Genomic DNA, 17,549 nt, shown 5'->3' with positions numbered 1-17,549 from the left:
CAAAGGACCCAGGTTCAATTCCCCAGATCCCATGTAAGCCAGCTGCACATGGTAGTGCATGCATCTGGAGTTCATTTGCAGTGTCTGGATGCCCTGGCATGCCCATTCTCTCTCCTTCCCCCTTTCTCTCCCTCTATGTAATATATAAATTTTAAAAATTAAAAAAACAATCTGCCGAGAACCTTTAGTCCCAGCACTCAGGAGGCAGAGGTAGGAGTTCAAGGCTACCCTGAGACTACATAGTGAATTCCAGGTCAGCCTGTACCAGAGTGAGACCCCCAACTCAGAAAAAAAAAAAAAGAGGTAACAAATATCAGCATGGGGCTGGAGGGATGGCTAGCAGTTAAGGCGTTTGCCTACAAATCCAAAGAACCCAGGTTCTATCCCCCAGGACCCATGTAGCCAGATGCACAAGGTGGGGGGCACATGCATCTGGAGTTCATTTGCAGTGGTCAGAGGCCCTGGCGTGCCCATTCTCTCTCTCTCTTTCCCTCTTTCTCTGTCAAATAAATAAATAAAAATAAAAATATTTTTTTAAAAAAACCTCAGCCTGAAGGAAGTGAACATGTATGCTTATTATAACTCAGACTCCCTGGGCCAGTAATGAACTTTGACCCTAACCCTTTCATTCTGAGTTAATTGCCTTAAGTTAAATAATCTTATCTAAGCACAGCATGTGGCAATCGTCAGCTCCTTTCTGGGCAATGGTCTGGACATGTTCTTCAAAAGTTATAAAGTAAAGCCAGGCATAGTGGCTCATGCCTTTAATCCCAGCCCTTGGAAGAGGTAGGAGGATCTGTATGAGTTTGAGGCCACCCTGAGATTACGGTCAATTCCAGGTCAGTCTGGGCTAGAGCAGGACCCTACCTCAAAAAACCAACAACAACAAAAAAAGTTATAAGATTTTGCCTGAAAAGCCAAAGGACCCAGGTTTGATTCCCCAGGACCCATGTTAGCCAGATGCACAAGGGAGCATATGCGTCTAGAGTTTATTTGCAGTGGCTGGAACCCCTGGTGTGCCAATTCTCTCTCACTCAAATAAATAAATAAAAATATTTTAAATTATTTATTTGTTTGAGAGTGACAGAAAGAGAGGGAGAGAGAGAAAGAGAGAATGGGCACTCCAGGGCCTCCAGCTACTGCAAGTGAATTCCAGATGCATGCGCCACCTTGTGCATCTGGTTTACGTGGGTCCGGGAATTGAGCCTTGAACCAGTGTCCTTAGGCTTCACAGGCAAGTGCTTAACCGCTAAGCCATCTCTCCAGCCCAAAAATAATTTAAAAACATATCCAAGGGCTGGAGAGATGGCTTAGTGGTTAAGGTGCTTCACAGCAAAACCAATGGACCCAGGTTCAGTTCCCCAGGACCTACATAAAGCTGAATGCACAAAGTAGCACATGCATCTGGAGTTCCTGTCCAGTGGCTGGAGGCCCTAGTGCACCCATTCTCTCTCCTCCTCCCCCTACTATCCTTTACTTCTTTCTCTCTATCAAATAAATAATTTTTTAAATATCCATATCTGGGGCTGGAGAGATAGTTTAACGGTTAAGGCATGTTGCAGTCAGGTTCGCATTGCTGGTAGAAATCACCCAACCAAGAGCAGCTTCTAGGAAAAAGAGGTTTATTTTGGCTTACAGGCTCGAGGGGAAGCTCCACAATGGCAGGGGAAAATGATGGCATGAGCAGAGGGTGGATATCACCCCCTGGCACACATAAGGTGGACAACAGGAACAGGAGAGTGTGCCAAACACAAGGGGGAGCTGGCTATAACACCCACAAGCCCGCCCCAACAAAACACTGCCTCCAGAAGACATTAACTCCCAAATTTCCACCAGCTGGGAACCTAGCATTCAGAGCACCTAAGTTTATGGGGGACACCTGAATCAAACCACCACAAGGAATTTGCCTGCAAAGCCAAAGGATCCAGGTTTGACTCTCCAGGACCCACATAAGCCAGATGCACAAGGAGGAACATGCATCTAGAGTTTGTATGCAGTGGCTGGAGGCCCTGGCATGCCCATTCTCTATCTCCTCTTTCAAATAAATAAATAAAATATATTTTTAAAAACATCCATATCTGGGGCTGGGGATGGGGCTCAGTGGCCAGAATGCCCACCTACCATGCACACAGCCCTAGTGAGATCTCTAGCACCACATAAAGTCTGGTGTGGTGGCGCACACCTATAACTTTACAGTTGGGCTGTTGGAACAGGAGGATCAGAAAGTCTGACTGAGGAGATGGCTCAGCGGTTAAAGAAGCTTGCATAGTCTGTTGGCCTGGGTTTGATTTTCCAGTACCCACATAAAGCCAGATGCAAAAAGTGGCACATGGGCTGGAGAGATGGCTTAGCAGTTAAGGTGTTTACCTAAAAGCCAAAGGATCCCAGTTCAATTTTCCAGGACCCATGTAAACCAGATGCACAAGGTGGCACATGCATCTGGAGTTCCTTTGCAGTGGCTGGAGTCCCTGGCATGTCCATTCTCTTTCTCTCTCTCAAATAAATAATATATATATATATATATATATATGTGGTACATGTGTCTTGTTCATTTAAAATGACAAGAAAAAGACAGACAGAGTTTGGGACTGGAGAGAAGGCCCAATGGTTAAAAGCTCTTGCTTGCAAAGCCTGATGGCCTGGGTTCAATTCCCCAGTACCCACATAAAGCCAGATGCACAAAGTGGTGCATGTATATGGAGTTCATTTGCAGCGGCAAGAGGCCCTACTGCACCCAAACTCTTTCTATATCTTAAATAAATAAATACTTTTTAAAAAGGGTTTCAGGGCTGGAGAAATGGCTTAGCAGTTAAGCGCTTGCCTGTGAAGCCTAAGGACCCCGGTGCAAGGCTGGGTTCCCCAGGTCCCACGTTAGCCAGATGCACAAGGGGGCGCACGCGTCTGGAGTTCATTTGCAGAGGCTGGAAGCCCTGGCGCGCCCATTCTCTCTCTCTCTCCCTCTATCTGTCTTTCTCTCTGTGTCTGTTGCTCTCAAATAAATTAAAAAAAAAAAAAAAAAACATTTAAAAAGGGTTTCAGCAGAAGTATCTTACAGAGGTGGATAAGGTACCCAGAAGCCATAGATTGGTTAGTAGAAAAATTTCAGTGTCAGGTGGGATATCTTCCAATAAGTTATTGGTCAGGGAGATCCCTGATGGCCCCCCAAAATTACAGGCTATGGACAAGGCTCCTGGTTGCCCACCAGAAGTAGATGATTAGGCCTTGTTATTAAAGACTCACGAGATTGGGCTGCAGGTCACTGAGAAATCAAGCTGGAGCTGAGCTGGAAGCCTCCTCCCTGTTGACTGGCTGACAGAATGCTGGAAAGACCTAGGCAACCCATTAGAGAAAAGTATTCAATAGTCTTAACTATGGCTTGGGAGGTCATAAGCCCTGGCGGGGAAACTACTACTGTGTCTAGACAAATGGATATGTTATATTCACCAAGCTTCCCTCTCAACACTTAATGTGTATGCCTACATCATAGTATTGTGCTCATTTTCGGCTAAAGAAGCTTCTCTTTTCAGATGGTGATGATCAATAGGGATTCAAAACTCACCCAAGTGCTGAGAAGTGACAGTGGGGTGTTTCACACTAAATGAGACATCTCCATCACACCCTACAAGGCTCAGGGTCCCTTGCAGAAAGAGGTGGAGGGAAGAATGTTAACAGCCAAGGGAAGGGGAGCAGTGCTTACAGTACTGTCTTCCAGACACAAAGAAGCCTTGGTATTTATGGTCTCACTAAGACTAGCCACACAGGACCTGCAAAATGGGGCAGGGGAAAGGGGGGGAATGATAGCATCAAAAAAGAAGAGATTCTAATTGGAAAGAAAGGATTCAATGGAGGGGGAGTTTGAGAAGAGTAAAAAGGAGGATGGTGGTAGGAGGGGATTATGATCATGGTATATTAATATATATTAATGTTATATATTAATATATAACATATATATTAATAGTGCTTGTTAGTTAAGTCTTTAAAAATAGGGGGGAGTTTAAAAAATAAGATCTACCATTAATCTTTTCATTTTATTGACAATTTTATGTATGAGTATATTTTTATCATAATCCACTCCTATTTACTTGTTCTCTCTCCCCTCCCCCACTAAACCTTTCTTCACAATTAGTTCCTCTTCTACATGATGACTTTTGTTGTTGTTGGTTTTTTTAAGGTAGGCCACTCTAATCCAGGCTGACCTGGAATTCACTTTGTAGCCCCAGGCTGGCTTTGAACTCACAGTGATCCTCCTACCTCTGCCTCCCCAGTGCTGGGGTTAGAAGTGTGCACCACCACGCCCGGCTTTTTTTTTTTTTTAATGATATTTATTTATTTATTTGAGAGCAACAGACATAGAGAGAAAGAGGCAGATAAATAGAGAATGGGCACGCCAGGGCCTCCAGCCACTGCAAATGAACTCGACACTTGCGTCCCCTTGTGCATCTGGCTGGGTCCTGGGGAATCAAGCCTTGAACTGGGGTCCTTAGGCTTCCCAGGCAAGTGTGTAGCCTCTAAGCCATCTCTCCAGCCCTACACCCGGCTTTTGATTGCTTTTCACCCACTTTGTGTGAGCTTAATTAGGCTTGCCTGGATGGTGTGGATTTTTTATGTGTGTGTGCACACCTTATGTGCTCATGTGAGGAGGCCAAAGGGGGTGTTGGGAGTCTTCTTCCAACACTGCTCCACCTCATCCTTAAGACAGTATCTCGTTGCCTGGAGCTCAGTGTTTTCCTGAGACTGACTAACCAGCAAGCCTCCTCTGCCCTGCCCAGCCCTGGCTCAGCTCCTCACGTGGGTGCCAGGAGTTCCAAAGTTCCAACTCAGCAAGTGCTCTTACAAACTCAGCCATCTCCCCAGCCTGGTTTGATTGAAAAAATAAAAACAAGCCAGGTGTGGTGGCACACACCTTTAAACCCAGCACTCGGGAGGCAGAGGTAGGAAGATCACAGTGAGTTCAAGGCTACCCTGAGACTCCATAGTGAATTCCAGGTCAGCCTGAGCTAGAGTGAGACCCTACTTTGAAAAACCAAAAGAAAAGAAAAATACATTTTAAAAATGAGAAGATGTGATTCTTAATACTGCTAATACTTGGAACAACAAAACTCACATTTTCACACTTAGGTGCACATCAAGATACATAAAATACATACACACCCTTACCTTATCTTTATGCTAACTTGAACAAGGTCCAACCTAATAGACTTTGGCCAATAAGCTAAAACACAAAAAGGGTTAAAAAGGAAGGAGAGTAGGAAGAAAACCTAAAAGGGTAGAAAATTCTATAGGATGTGTCTATGCAATTCTTGAATCGAATGTAAAGCCCATCGGATACTGCGCCAAACTCACTGGACAAGCCCCGTGCGCGCCCTGAGCTTGCTCTGAAGTGACCACTGCCCCTGGCATGGTGTGTCCACTGAATTGCATCGTTGCCGTGTCCCAGAACATGGGCATTGGCAAAAACGGGGAACTGCCCTGGCCCCCGCTCAGGAACGAGTTCAAGTATTTCCAGAGAATGACACAACCTCTTCAGTGGAAGGTAAACAGAATCTGGTGATCATGGGTAGGAAAACCTGGTTCTCCATTCCTGAGAAGGATCGACCCTTAAAGGACAGAATTAATACAGTTCTCAGTAGAGAACTCAAGGACCCACCACAAGGAGCTCATTTTCTTGCCAGAAGTCTGGGTGACACTTTACAGCTCATTGAACAACCGAGCTAGCAAATAAAGTAGACATGGTGTGGATCGTCAGAGGCAGTTCGGTTTATAAGGAAGCCATGGACCAACCAGGACATCTGAAACTGTTTGTGACAAGGATCATTCAAGAATTTGAAAGTGACACATTTTTTCCAGATATTGATATGGAGAAATACAAACTTCTCCCAGAATACCCAGGTGTTCTTTCTGAGGTCCAGGAGGAAGAAGGCATTAAGTACAAATTTGAAGTATATGAAAAGAAAGATTAACCTGAAGATGCTTTCTAATTCATTCAAATTGTTCCACTTCTTTAAAATTATATGAAAGAGACTTACTGACTTTCGTTCTATAGATAATTCTTTCTTTCAAGAGGATTTTTGTTGGAGAGGAAAATGTTTTGTGGTACCGTGGATAGAACCCAGGGCCTTGTACATACTACACAGGTGCTTTACCACTGAGCCACATTCACCCCACAGTCCCTGGGTAGTGTTTCTAACCATTGTTTTTATCCGCATCAATCTCACTAGATTCTATTAAATGCTGCTTAAGAAACATTTCTTACTGTAATTGTCTCACAGGCCCTCCACAAGGGCAAAAATGGGTCCTAGCGCCTGCTCAGGGCAGCGTCTATACAAAAGAGCCCCAAATCAGAGGGTCGCCTGGGAGCATGGGTTGGCACCAGGACCTGTGGAGTAGGAGCTAGACAGTGGTCCAAAGGGCAGAAATAGGGTTTAAACAGGAGAGCTAGAACTCAGACTTGAGAAGAAATTATATCAAAGTAGGAATTGTGAAGTATTCTGTGCTCATCACACTTCTGAACAAAGTTCTATTCACTTGGTGAATAGTAAGTTGGGACTGCCATTGTATTCCATAGAAATGGTTAAAAAGCAGGTAGGAGGCCACTCAAGGTCCGAGGCATTTAAATCTTCTGTTTCTCGTCTTCAGAAAGATTCCAAGGGACAGTGCCATGGCAGCACAAGAATAGGCCAGAACAGGAGTGACGGCAAGCACCATAGCTGTAGTTAGATTCCACGGTAATGGGCCGAGAATGGGTACTGCTGGAAACACAGTGAATACAACAGAATGAAACTTTACTAAAAGAAAAAATGAAAATGCAAATTTCTTCTCTGTCATGTTACTGAAGATTTAGATTATCAAGTAGGCAAGTGAAAGAGTATTTTCTACCTTGTAAATTAATATAACCTATTGAGAGTGAATTAGCAATCTATTTTAATTAATATTCTGTGGCTGGAGAGATGGTGTTGCAGTCCGGTTCGCATTGCTGGTAGAAATCACCCAACCAAGAGTAGCTTCTGGGAAAAAGAGGTTTATTTGGCTTACAGGCTCGAGGGGAAGCTCCACGATGGCAGGGGAAAACGATGGCATGAGCAGAGGGTGGACATCACCCCCTGGCCAACAGAAGATGGACCACAGCAACAGGAGGGTGTGCCCAACACTGGGATGGGGAAACTGGCTATAAAGCCCATAAGCCCACCCCCAACAATACACTCCCTCCAGGAGGCACTAATTCCCAAATCTCCATCAGCTGGGAACCTAGCATTCAGAACACCTAAGTTTATGGGGGACACCTGAATCAAACCACCACAGATGGCTTAGCAGTTAAGCGCTTACCTGTGGAGCCTAAGGACCCTGGGTTCGAGGCTTGACCCACGTTAGCCAGATGTACAAGGGGGTGCACGCGTCTGGCATATATATCCATCTATCTGCCTCTTTCTCTCTGTGTCTGTTGCTCTCGAATAAATGAAAAAAAAAATTAAATAAATAAATAAATAAAGCCCAATTTGGAACTTTAATTTCAAGGCCCAGTAACTATTCTCTCCTTTAGGTTGAACCAAACAGTTATTAGTAAGAATTACTTATTTTCATTTTATTCATTTATTTGTAAGGAGAGACTGAGATGGGAAAAGGGAGAGAAAGAGAATGGGCTTGCCAGAGCCTTTTAACACTGCACACAAACTGCAGATGCATGTGCCACTTTGTGTATCTGGCTTTATGTGGGTACTGGGGAATCCAACCCAGGCCAGCAGACATTGTAAGCAAGCACCTTTAACCACCGAGCCAGCTCTCCAACTCTTATTAATAAGACTTAGTTATTAGTAAGACCATCAGACAGAATGGCAAAGATGTGTTATGCTTGCTGGAAGACAGATGTTCTAACAAATAAGGGGCCACTCTACATGATGGGTACTAAGGGCAATTGTTCCATGTCATAAGGAAACTAACCAATGATTATGGATGTAGCACAAAACAGTCAGTAATTAGAGACATTCCTATTGATGCTGCCCTCCTGTCTCTGACATTCACCTGTACATTTTTGCTCTTTTTCTAATTTTTATTTGAGACAGAGAGAGAGAATGGGCACACCAGGGTCTCTAGCCACTGCAAATGAACTCCAGAAACATGCGTCACCTTGTGCATCTGGCTTACGTGCGTCCTAGGGAACCAAACCTGGATCCTTAGGATTCACCGGCAAGTGCCTTAACCACTAAGCCATCTCTCCAGCCCCATTTTTGCTCTTTAATGCTGCTGTCTCCATTATTTCTATCCCATAAATCTTTATGCCATCCCTTTCTACAGTAAGCATGGCTAAGAATGGATTAACTGAAACATGCGATCAGTCAACAAAAGGCAAACTCATATATCTAATGTGTGCTATAGGCTTCTGAAATCCATGGTGATATTAAACAAATAATTTCATTTAAATGCAAATTTTTTTGTTTTTTCGAGGTAGGGTCTCACTCTGGTCCAGGCTGACCTGGAATTCACTTTGTAGTGTCAGGGTAGCCTCGAACTCACTGGCGATCTTCCTACCTCTGCCTCCTGAGTGCTGAGATTAAAGGCGTGCACCACCACGCCCAGCTAACTGCAATATTTTAAGCAGGTAGTACATAGCAGTCAGTATGCTAGACACTCAGAATACAAAGACAGAGGGCTGTGGAGCTGGCTCAGTAAATGGAGATATTTTGTGATACAGGGTCTTACTTTATAGCCAGACTGGCTCTAACTTTGCCAGAGTGACTTCAAACGTGCTCAAGAGGCCCTGCCATACCCATACTCTTACTCCCTCCCACTCAAATAATAAAAATTAGCCAGGTGTGGTGGCACACACCTTTAATCCCAGCACTTGGGAGGCAGAGACAGGAGGATTGCTGTGAGTTCGAGGCCACCCTGAGACTACATAGTTAATTCCAGGTCAACCTGGACCAGAGTGAGACCCTACCTCAAAAAAGCAAAAACAAGTATATAAATAAATAAATAAGTAGAGCATAATCACACACGACTTTAATATCATCAGTCAGGAGGCAAAGGTAGGATCACAGTGAGTTTGAGGTCACCGTGGGGCTATGTAGTGAATTCCAGGTCAGCCTGGGTTAGAACAAGCCCCTACCTCAAAAAAAAACAACAAAAACAAGACACCTCTAAAAAAAAAAAAAAACAGTAACTTTACAATGGAAAAATCTGACACCACCTTAAACAAATTATCACAGGTATCAACTGAAACAGAACAAATCAATATCATATTGCTTGTGGGATTTACTGAAAACAACACTATTATTTCCTAGGTGAACTTCATATTCTGACTTGAGGCATAAGGAAACATCAGACAAGCCCAATCACATTTTATTTATTTTGAGAGGGGGGGACAGGTAGAGAAGAGAAAGAATGGGTGCACCAAGGCCTCCAGCAACTGAAAACCAGTTCCAGACACATGTGGCACCTTGTGCATCTTGCTTACATGGGTACTGGAGAATTGAACTTTGGTCCTTAGGCTTCACAGACAAATGCCTTAACCACTATGCCATCTCTCCAGCACCCCCCAACCTTTTTTTTTTTTTTTTTTTTTGAGGTAGGGTGTCACACTAGTCCAGGCTGACCTGGAATTCACTATGTAGTCCCAGGGTGGCTTCAAACTCATGGTGATCCTCCTACCTCTGTCTTCTGAGTGCTGGGCATTAAAGGTATGTGCCTCCACACCCAGCAATTTCCACTAATTTAAAAACCTGTAGAAACTGGGCTGGAGATATGGCTTAGTGGTTTAGGGTAAGTGTTTGCCTGCAAAGCCTAAGCACCTAGGTTCAGTTCCTCAGAACCCACATAAGCTAAATGCACAAGGTGGCGCATGCATCTGCAGTTTGTTTGCAGTGGCTAGAGGTCCTGGCATGCCCATTTTTTCTCTCTCTTTCTCAAATAAATAAATAAAATATTTTAAAATCTGTAGAAAAATCTATTTCCTCCATAACATATCTAGGAGAAGTGGAAGTAAGCTGGGCATGGTAGCACCACCTTTAATCCCAGCACTTGGAAGGCTGAGGTAGAAGGAACACAGAATTTTGAGGCTGGCTTGGGTTACAGAGTGAATTTTAGGTCAGGCTGGATGAGAGTGAGACGCTGCTTCAAAAGCAACACCTGGAAAAAATAAAAATTAAAAATTAAATTAAAAAAAACACAGTTGGATGTGGTGGCACACACCTTTAATCCCAGCACTTGAGAGGCAGAGGTAGGATTGCCATGAGTTCAAGGCCACTCTGAGACTTCTTAGTGAATTCCAGGTTAGCCTGAACTAGAGCGAGACCCTACCTCAAAAAACAAAACAAACAAAAAAATCCCCACACCACCTGGTATCACCTTCTGGCCTCCACACAGACACACACACACAGATCTATTTATCTATATACATCTATACACTTAAATTTTTAAAACTTCATTTGCATGCAGAGATATAAGAAAGATAGAATAAGCATGCCAGGGCCTTGCTGCTACAAACAAACTCCAGATGCATGTGCATGTGGCTTTACTCGGGCACTGGGGAATTGAACCTGGGTCACTAGGTTTTACAGGTTTTTTCTTAAGTACTGAACCATCTCTCTAGCCCCTGAATATTATTTTTTTGGTTTTTCGATGTAGGGGTTTCACTCTAGCCCAGTCTGACCTGAAATTCACTATGCAGTCTCAAGATGGCCTTGAATTCACAGCAATCCTATCTCTGCCTCCCAATGATGGAATTAAAGGCATGCACCACACCAACCTGAATGTTATTTATTTTTCCCTAGGTTTAATAAGAAATCATGTGATCTTTCTGCCATTTATTTCTACTTAATTATGTATTTGAGAGAAAGAAGCAGAGAGAGAGAATGGACATGCCAGGGTCTCTAGCCACTGCAAACAAACTCTAGACATATGCGCCACCTTGTGCATCTGACTACATGGGTACTGGAGAATTGAACCTGGGATCCTTTGGCTTTGCAGGCTAGCACCTTATCAGCTAAACCATCTCTCCAGCCCCTTTCTGTGACTTAAATGGTATGTAATAAAATATTAGTTGAATAGAAAAATAAAAACACTAAGCTCCACGAAAGCCCAGACAATCTCAAGTACTCTTGCTATCCTTGTGCAGACAGCCTCAGCTGCCACCTGGAACCAGCAGTGAGCAGAACCAGCTACAGGGAGGAGCTTCCCTCTGGAGACTCTGAAAGTACCCATGCTTTTCTTGGTTTGTCGAGGCAGGGTCCCACTCTAGCAGAGGCTGACCTGGAATTCACTCTAGTCTCAGGGTGGCCTCGAACTCACAGCAAATATCCTCCTGCCTCAGCCTCCCGAGTGCTGTGATTAAAGGCATGCGCCACCACACCTGGCAAGATTGTTTTTTTCACCTTAACATTTTGTATTTAAATTTGTAAGCCTTGGACTGGAAAGGGAGCCTCATAGTTAGGTGCCCTTCCTGCATAAGCATGAGGGCCCCTGAGAATACCTGAGTTCAAATTTCCAGAATACACTTGAACAGCCCACTCCTGCAGGGGAGCAGAGATCTGGAAAGTTTTTGTTTTTGTTTTTTTTAAATGTGGGGGGAGAGCTGGGGGTTCTGGAGAGAGAGTTCAGATGTTAAGGGTCTTCCCTATAATGCTTAACAATCAGAGTTCTATTCCCCAGTATCCACATACAGCCAGATGCACAAAGTGGTACAAGTGTCTGGAGTTCCTCTGCAGTGGCTGCGCTGGCGTGCTCGTTCTTGGTAGCTGGGCGTGGCAGTGCACGCCTTTAGTCTCAGCACTCCTCTGGAGGCAAAGGTAACAGGATCACCATGAGTTGGAGGCTAGACTACAGACTGCATTCCAGATTAGCCTGGGCTGTGAGACCCTACCTTGAAAAATCCAAGAAAGTAAAAACTTTTTTAAAATACAGAAAAATATAAAAGGCTCCAGCTCCAAAACAGGACTAGGAGAAGAGCAACGTGCTGGCCTCCTGATGCTCCATTCCCGCTGCACAGGGGACACCTCCTGCACAGAGCTGTAAGGGACATACAGGAGCACACACCACACACACAAGAAAAATACACAATTTTATTATTATGCTTATTCAAAATATATTTCTTGCCTTACAAATATGGTGGTATACCCACCACTAAATAAAAAAAGAGAGAGAGCGCCGGGAGTGGTAGCCCACGCCTTTAGTAGGAGGATCACCCTGAGATCAAGGCCACCCTGAGACTACATAGTGAATTTCAGGTCAGCCTGGACCACAGTGAGACCCCACCTCGAAAAACAGACAAACAAAAACGACCCTTACAAAGCCATGTATGTATGTATACCATACAAAGTATGATATAGTTCACACCTTTAGACCCAGCACTCAGGAGGCTGAGGTGGAAGGATCACTGTTGGTTCTAGGCCAGCGTGGACTACAGAGTGAGATCAAAACAAGCTGAGCATGGTAGCACAAATCTTTAATCCCAGGCTTTGGGAGTAAGTAGTAGAAGGATCATGAAAAGGGCAAATGGCTTAGCAGTTAGGGCGTCAGACTCTGAAGCCAAAGAAGTAGGAGGATCACTGTGAGATCAAAGCCACTCTGAGGCTACACAATGAATTCCAGGTCAGTCTGTTCTAGAGCTAGACCCTACCCTACCTTAAAAAAAAAAAAAAAAAAGGGTGTGGTGGCACACACCTTTAATCCCAGCACTCGGGAGGCAGAGGTAGGAGGATCGCTGTGAGTTCAAGGCCACCCTGAGACTACAGAGTTAATTCCAAGTCAGCCTGGACCAGAGTGAGACCCTACCTCGAGGAAAAACAAAACAAAAAAAACCTTACAATTCTGACTTCCCTGTTCTAATCTCATTGGATGTGATACTATCTTTGCATTCATTCATTTTGCAGGAAGCCAGCAGACACACGCATAAGTGCATGTGAGCACACCACATTTTCCTTTGAAGTCCTAGATCTATATAACTATCAAAGTATTTTATGAAGAATAAAAATTAAAATCATTTTTAATCAGTTCTAGAGCTTTTACTGCAGATGCCCTCGAATAAGATCTTGAATACGGGACAGAATAATTTCATTAGAGCTGCTGCAGTTTTCTGGAGCATATGGTGGGTGTATGGTCAGAGCCCCAGCCACACACAGAGTCCTTTGTGCCTCTCCCTGCTCAGTGACGGGGATGTGGTTCTTCTCAAGCCATTTCTTGAGGCTCTTCTTTCTCCTGTCCAAATCCTCAGGACTGAATCCGTTGTAATCTCCAGATGTAAAGAGATGCATCAGCTTTTCTTTTACCCTGGGGTCCCTTTCATTCACAGTTTCAACAGTCTGCACACACTGTCCCATGACACCAGTCACAGACAAGCTGCCATCTTCAAGGAAGTTCACAAGGACAATACTTGGGAGAAAAAGAAAGTACAGAGCATATTTGAAAACAAAACAACACAACCTTAAAGAATTATAAAAGGAGAGGCATTATGAAAGAAGTCAGCACAAGAGGAAACAATGTCCAGTAGGAAACCAATCCTCTCACCAGCAAATGCTTTCCCTTGCTCAACAAACATTCACTGAGATCCTAAACATTCTAAATTTAGCTTAAAGCTAATCAGTATAGGATACAGCAAATGCTGCCTAAGGTGTGAATGTATTTGGGGCAGTGTGTGTTTAACATGCACTAGGTCTTAGGTTTGCTGTTCAAGTTGAAAAATAAAAAAATTAAAAAGTCCTGAATGCCTTAAATATGTAAAAGAAGGTAGGGTATAGATTAAACTCAACACATCAAGAAGACCATTAAGAACGACACAGCGGCAGGCCTAGCGGCACACGCCTTTAATCACAGCACTTGGGAGGTAAGGGGGATCATCCCGAGTACAAGGCCATCCTGATATTTCACATATGAATTCTAGGTCAGCCTGGGCTAGAGTGAGACCCTACCTAAAACCAAGAGAGAGAGAGAGGAAAAAAAAAAAAAAAAAGACCTCAGTACAAAGATCAACAAATCCAGAAGTTGAGGCTCAGTGGGAGAGCACTTGCCTGGTATGAAAAAACAAGGAAACAAGAACTTTCATTCAGTCCCTAGGACCATACACATAAATTCTAAATGCTGTTGTTTGAAAAACTAAATATATAGAGATAGCTGGGAGGGGTGAAGCACACCTTTAATCCCGGCACTCAGGAGAGATAGAGGCAGGAAGTCCACTGTGAGATCCAGGTCAGCCTGGGCTAGAGTGGAACCCTACCTCAAAAGAAAAGAAAAAAAATGGGCTGGAGGGATGGCTTAGCAGTTAAGACGTTTGTCTGCAAAGCCAAAGGACCCAGGTTCGATTCCCCAGGACCCACGTTAGCCAGTTGTGCAAGGGAGTGCATGCATCTGGAGTTCGTTTGCAGTGGCTGGAGGCCCTGGTGCGCCCATTCTCTCTCCCCCCACCTTTCTCTGTTAAATAAATAAATAAATAGTTTTTAAAAATGGCCTGGAGAGATCACTTAACAGTTAAGGCCTGCAAAGCTAAGGATGCAGGTTTGATTCTTCAGAACCCATGTAAGCCAGGTATACATGATCGTGCATGTGCCTGGAGTTCACCTGCAGTGGCTAAACGCCCTGGCACACCCATTCTGTCTGCCTGTCTGTCCTTCTCTGTCTCATAAATAAATAAAGTAGTGCTTCTGGAGTTATTTCATTCTCTCTCTCTTTTTCCCTCTTTCAAATAATTATATATGTATGTAAATTATGTATGTATTTACATAAATATGTAAGTATTTATGTAATATATGTACTTTTTGTTTACCTGCAAAGCCAAAAGACCCAGGTTCGATTCCCCAGGACCCACATTAGCCAGATGCACAAGGGGGTGCATGCATCTGGAGTTCGTTCGCAGTGGCTGGAGGCCCTAGCACACCCATGCTCTCCCTCTGTCTGTTAAATAAATAATATTTAAATATTGTTTAAAAAAAAACAGGGAGAGCATAGGCGTGGTGGTGCATGCTTTTAACCCCAGCACTCAGGATGCAGAGGTAGGAGGATTGCCATGAGTTTGAGGCCACCCTGACACTACTTAGTGAATTCCAGGTCAGCCTGGGCTACAGTGAGACCCTACCTCGGGAAAAATAAATGGGGAGAAAAGAGAGGGCTGGGAAAATAGTACTGTGGGAGAACAATTGCCTACCATTCACAGAGTCCTGTATTTATTTAATTCCTATTATATAAATCCATAAAACTTCCAGTCTGGGCTACAGAGTGACCTCCAGGTAAGCTTAAATGGAGACCCTGCCTCAATCCCCCCTCAAAAAAAAAAAGCTTCTATGTCACATTCCTATAAATCTGGCCGGTTTAAAGCAGTAATCCATAGATTCAAAGGCAATTAATTATTATTGTTACTCATTTGACAGAGAAAGAGGGGGGGAGAGAGAGAGAATGAATGGGCATGCCAGGGCCTCCAGCCACTGAAAATGAACTCCAGACGTGTGTGCCCCTTGTGCATTTGGCTTAAGTGGGTCCTGGGGAATCAAACTGGGTCCTTAGGCTTTGCAGCCAAACACCTTAACCGCTAAGCCATCCCTCCAGCAATTTAATTCTTACGTGGGAGTAATTCAATGGATCATTTTCCCTGTTAGGCAATATAAAGGCTTATGATGGTTTTTGTAAAGATGCATACTCACTTGGCAGAGACTGGGTCGGTAGTTAACAGCCATCCCTTGTACTCCTTCTCACTGGCTATCACTCTGACTTCTTTATAAACATAATCTTGCCATTCCAAAGGGCTTTTCTTCATCCACTCACCCATGGCTGCCAGCAGGCTAAACCTAAAACCACCAGTTTGGGTTAGTACGCATGTTCCATGCAAGCAAGCAAATGGCTTACCTCTAATCTCTAGCTAGAGGCAGAGAACATGTTATGTGCCTCAAAATCTTAGCGAGCTGTTTAACACAATCATAATCCAAGGAGCTGGACATGGCAGTGCGCACCTACTAGGGAAGATCGCTGGACACCATGATCTCCGAGCAGCCTGGGTAACCAAGACACACCTCTCTCAGTACACACACACAACGTATGTATGTATGTATGTGTTATGCCCGAGTTGTGGGAGGGTAGGGTTTTTATAGGGATTTGAACATAGAAGAAGGGGACGGGTACATGATTGGTTGATTTAAACAGTGTACTCCTCTGGTTGGTTTAGGATTTTGGCAGGCAAAGTTGGCAGGCTGGGGCTAAGAGAATTGAACTTATCTATGACTACAGGAATGTATGGCATAATCAGAAAAAAACTTAGGTCTTGCCGGAAAACAGAAACTTAGGCCTACTGAAGACTCTGAAGCCTGTCATGGCGTCCATCTGGTTCCTGAGTCCTTCATATGTATACATAAACCTTTTCTTTGTTTTTCGAGGTAGGGTCTTGCTCTAGCCCATGCTGATGTGGAACTCACTTTGTAGTTTCAGGGTGGCCTCGAACTCACAGCAATCCTACCTCAGCCTCCCAAATGCTGGGATAAAGGGCATGCGCCACCACGTCCGGCACTAGATAGATGGATGGATGATAGAGACGTGTGTATGTGTGCACGCACGCGCACACATTTTTTTTTACCATACACGGAGCATGGAAATAATCATGTATAAAGCCCCTGGGTGCCATCTCGACACTGGCACACCTACCTCTACCCTACGACCCCGTCATCCCAGCGGCCCTGACTGCTGGCTTACGACACTCGGACCTTCGCCGCTCTCCCTCGGGCTCCCGGGGGCGGGGGCGAGGACTCGGCGGCGCTGGCCACAGCTCGTTCCTCGCGGCCCTCCTCGGCCAGGGAGTAGCCGGAGCGCTGGCAGCAAGCACGAGCAGCTCGACAGCCCCCGCTGTCCCCGCGCTGCGCCGCCGGCGCCCGGACCGGCATGCCCTGCGGCGCGCGTCACTTCCGGCCCCAGAATCCCCCGCGCCGCGGCGGGCCGGCCTCCTTCCGCCAGGGAGCGTCGGCTCGGAGTGCCGGCGTCCTGGAGCGCTCTGACCACCTGTGCCGTGGCGAGCCTCCAGGCTTGACAGAGCCGCCCTCCGCTGCTACAGTGGACGCTTCAAAGACTTTGGGTTCTTTCCTTTTAACGGGAAAGGTTCATGAGCAGGCATGGGAGCCGGGCGTGATGGCGCTCGCGTTTAACCCCAGCCCTCCCTCGGAGGCAGGGGAATCGCCCTGAGCTAGAGGCCACCCTGGGACTACCTGGGCTAGCGTGAGACCTTACGTCGAAAAGTAAAAAGCGAGCAAAACCTTACCTCGGAAAAAATAAAATAAAATGAAAGCCTTACTACTTGAAATTGTAACTCCGTAAAAATCCTTGAAGTGGTTTGGAGAGATGGCTTAGCGGTTAAGCGCTTGCCTGTGAAGCCTATGGACCCCGGTTCGAGGCTCGGTTCCCACGTTAGCCAGATGCACGAGAGGGCGCACGTGTCTGGAATTCGTTTGTAGTGGCAGATTAGATTTTGCCAGCTAATAGCCTCTATAAATCTACAAAGAGCTAATGTAAATTCCAAGTGTGCTACTATCATGTGGGGAGAATGTCTTGACTTTATAAAAATTCAATCCAAACAGCTACAACCAATTTATGAC

At 44.9% G+C, this 17,549-nt stretch overlaps 1 protein-coding gene and 1 pseudogene across 2 annotated transcripts; one reads left to right on the top strand and one right to left on the bottom strand.

Moving 5' to 3' along the window:
* Positions 1–5,398: 5,398 nt before the first annotated feature.
* On the top strand, positions 5,399–6,024 carry LOC101597794 (annotated as a pseudogene).
* A 6,931-nt stretch (positions 6,025–12,955) lies between these two features.
* On the bottom strand, positions 12,956–16,797 carry Gemin6 (gem nuclear organelle associated protein 6). Of its 2 annotated transcripts, none has more exons than XM_045137620.1 (3): positions 16,668–16,797; positions 15,618–15,761; positions 12,956–13,359 (listed from the first exon to the last, which is right to left on the bottom strand). In XM_045137620.1, the coding sequence occupies exons 2-3, from the start codon at positions 15,740–15,742 to the stop codon at positions 12,993–12,995; spliced, it is 492 nt and encodes a 163-aa protein (XP_044993555.1). In that variant the 5' UTR covers positions 15,743–15,761; positions 16,668–16,797; the 3' UTR covers positions 12,956–12,992. The 2 variants fall into 2 exon arrangements, with proteins under 2 accessions (XP_044993555.1, XP_004660220.1); XM_004660163.3 differs by having other exon boundaries at positions 16,609–16,796.
* Positions 16,798–17,549: the final 752 nt, after the last annotated feature.

This window comes from Jaculus jaculus, chromosome 18, assembly GCF_020740685.1.
Source record: "Jaculus jaculus isolate mJacJac1 chromosome 18, mJacJac1.mat.Y.cur, whole genome shotgun sequence".
NCBI lineage: Eukaryota > Metazoa > Chordata > Mammalia > Rodentia > Dipodidae > Jaculus > Jaculus jaculus.
The sequence above is the reverse complement of the archived record's forward strand: the minus strand, read 5'-3'. Positions and strand labels throughout refer to the sequence as shown.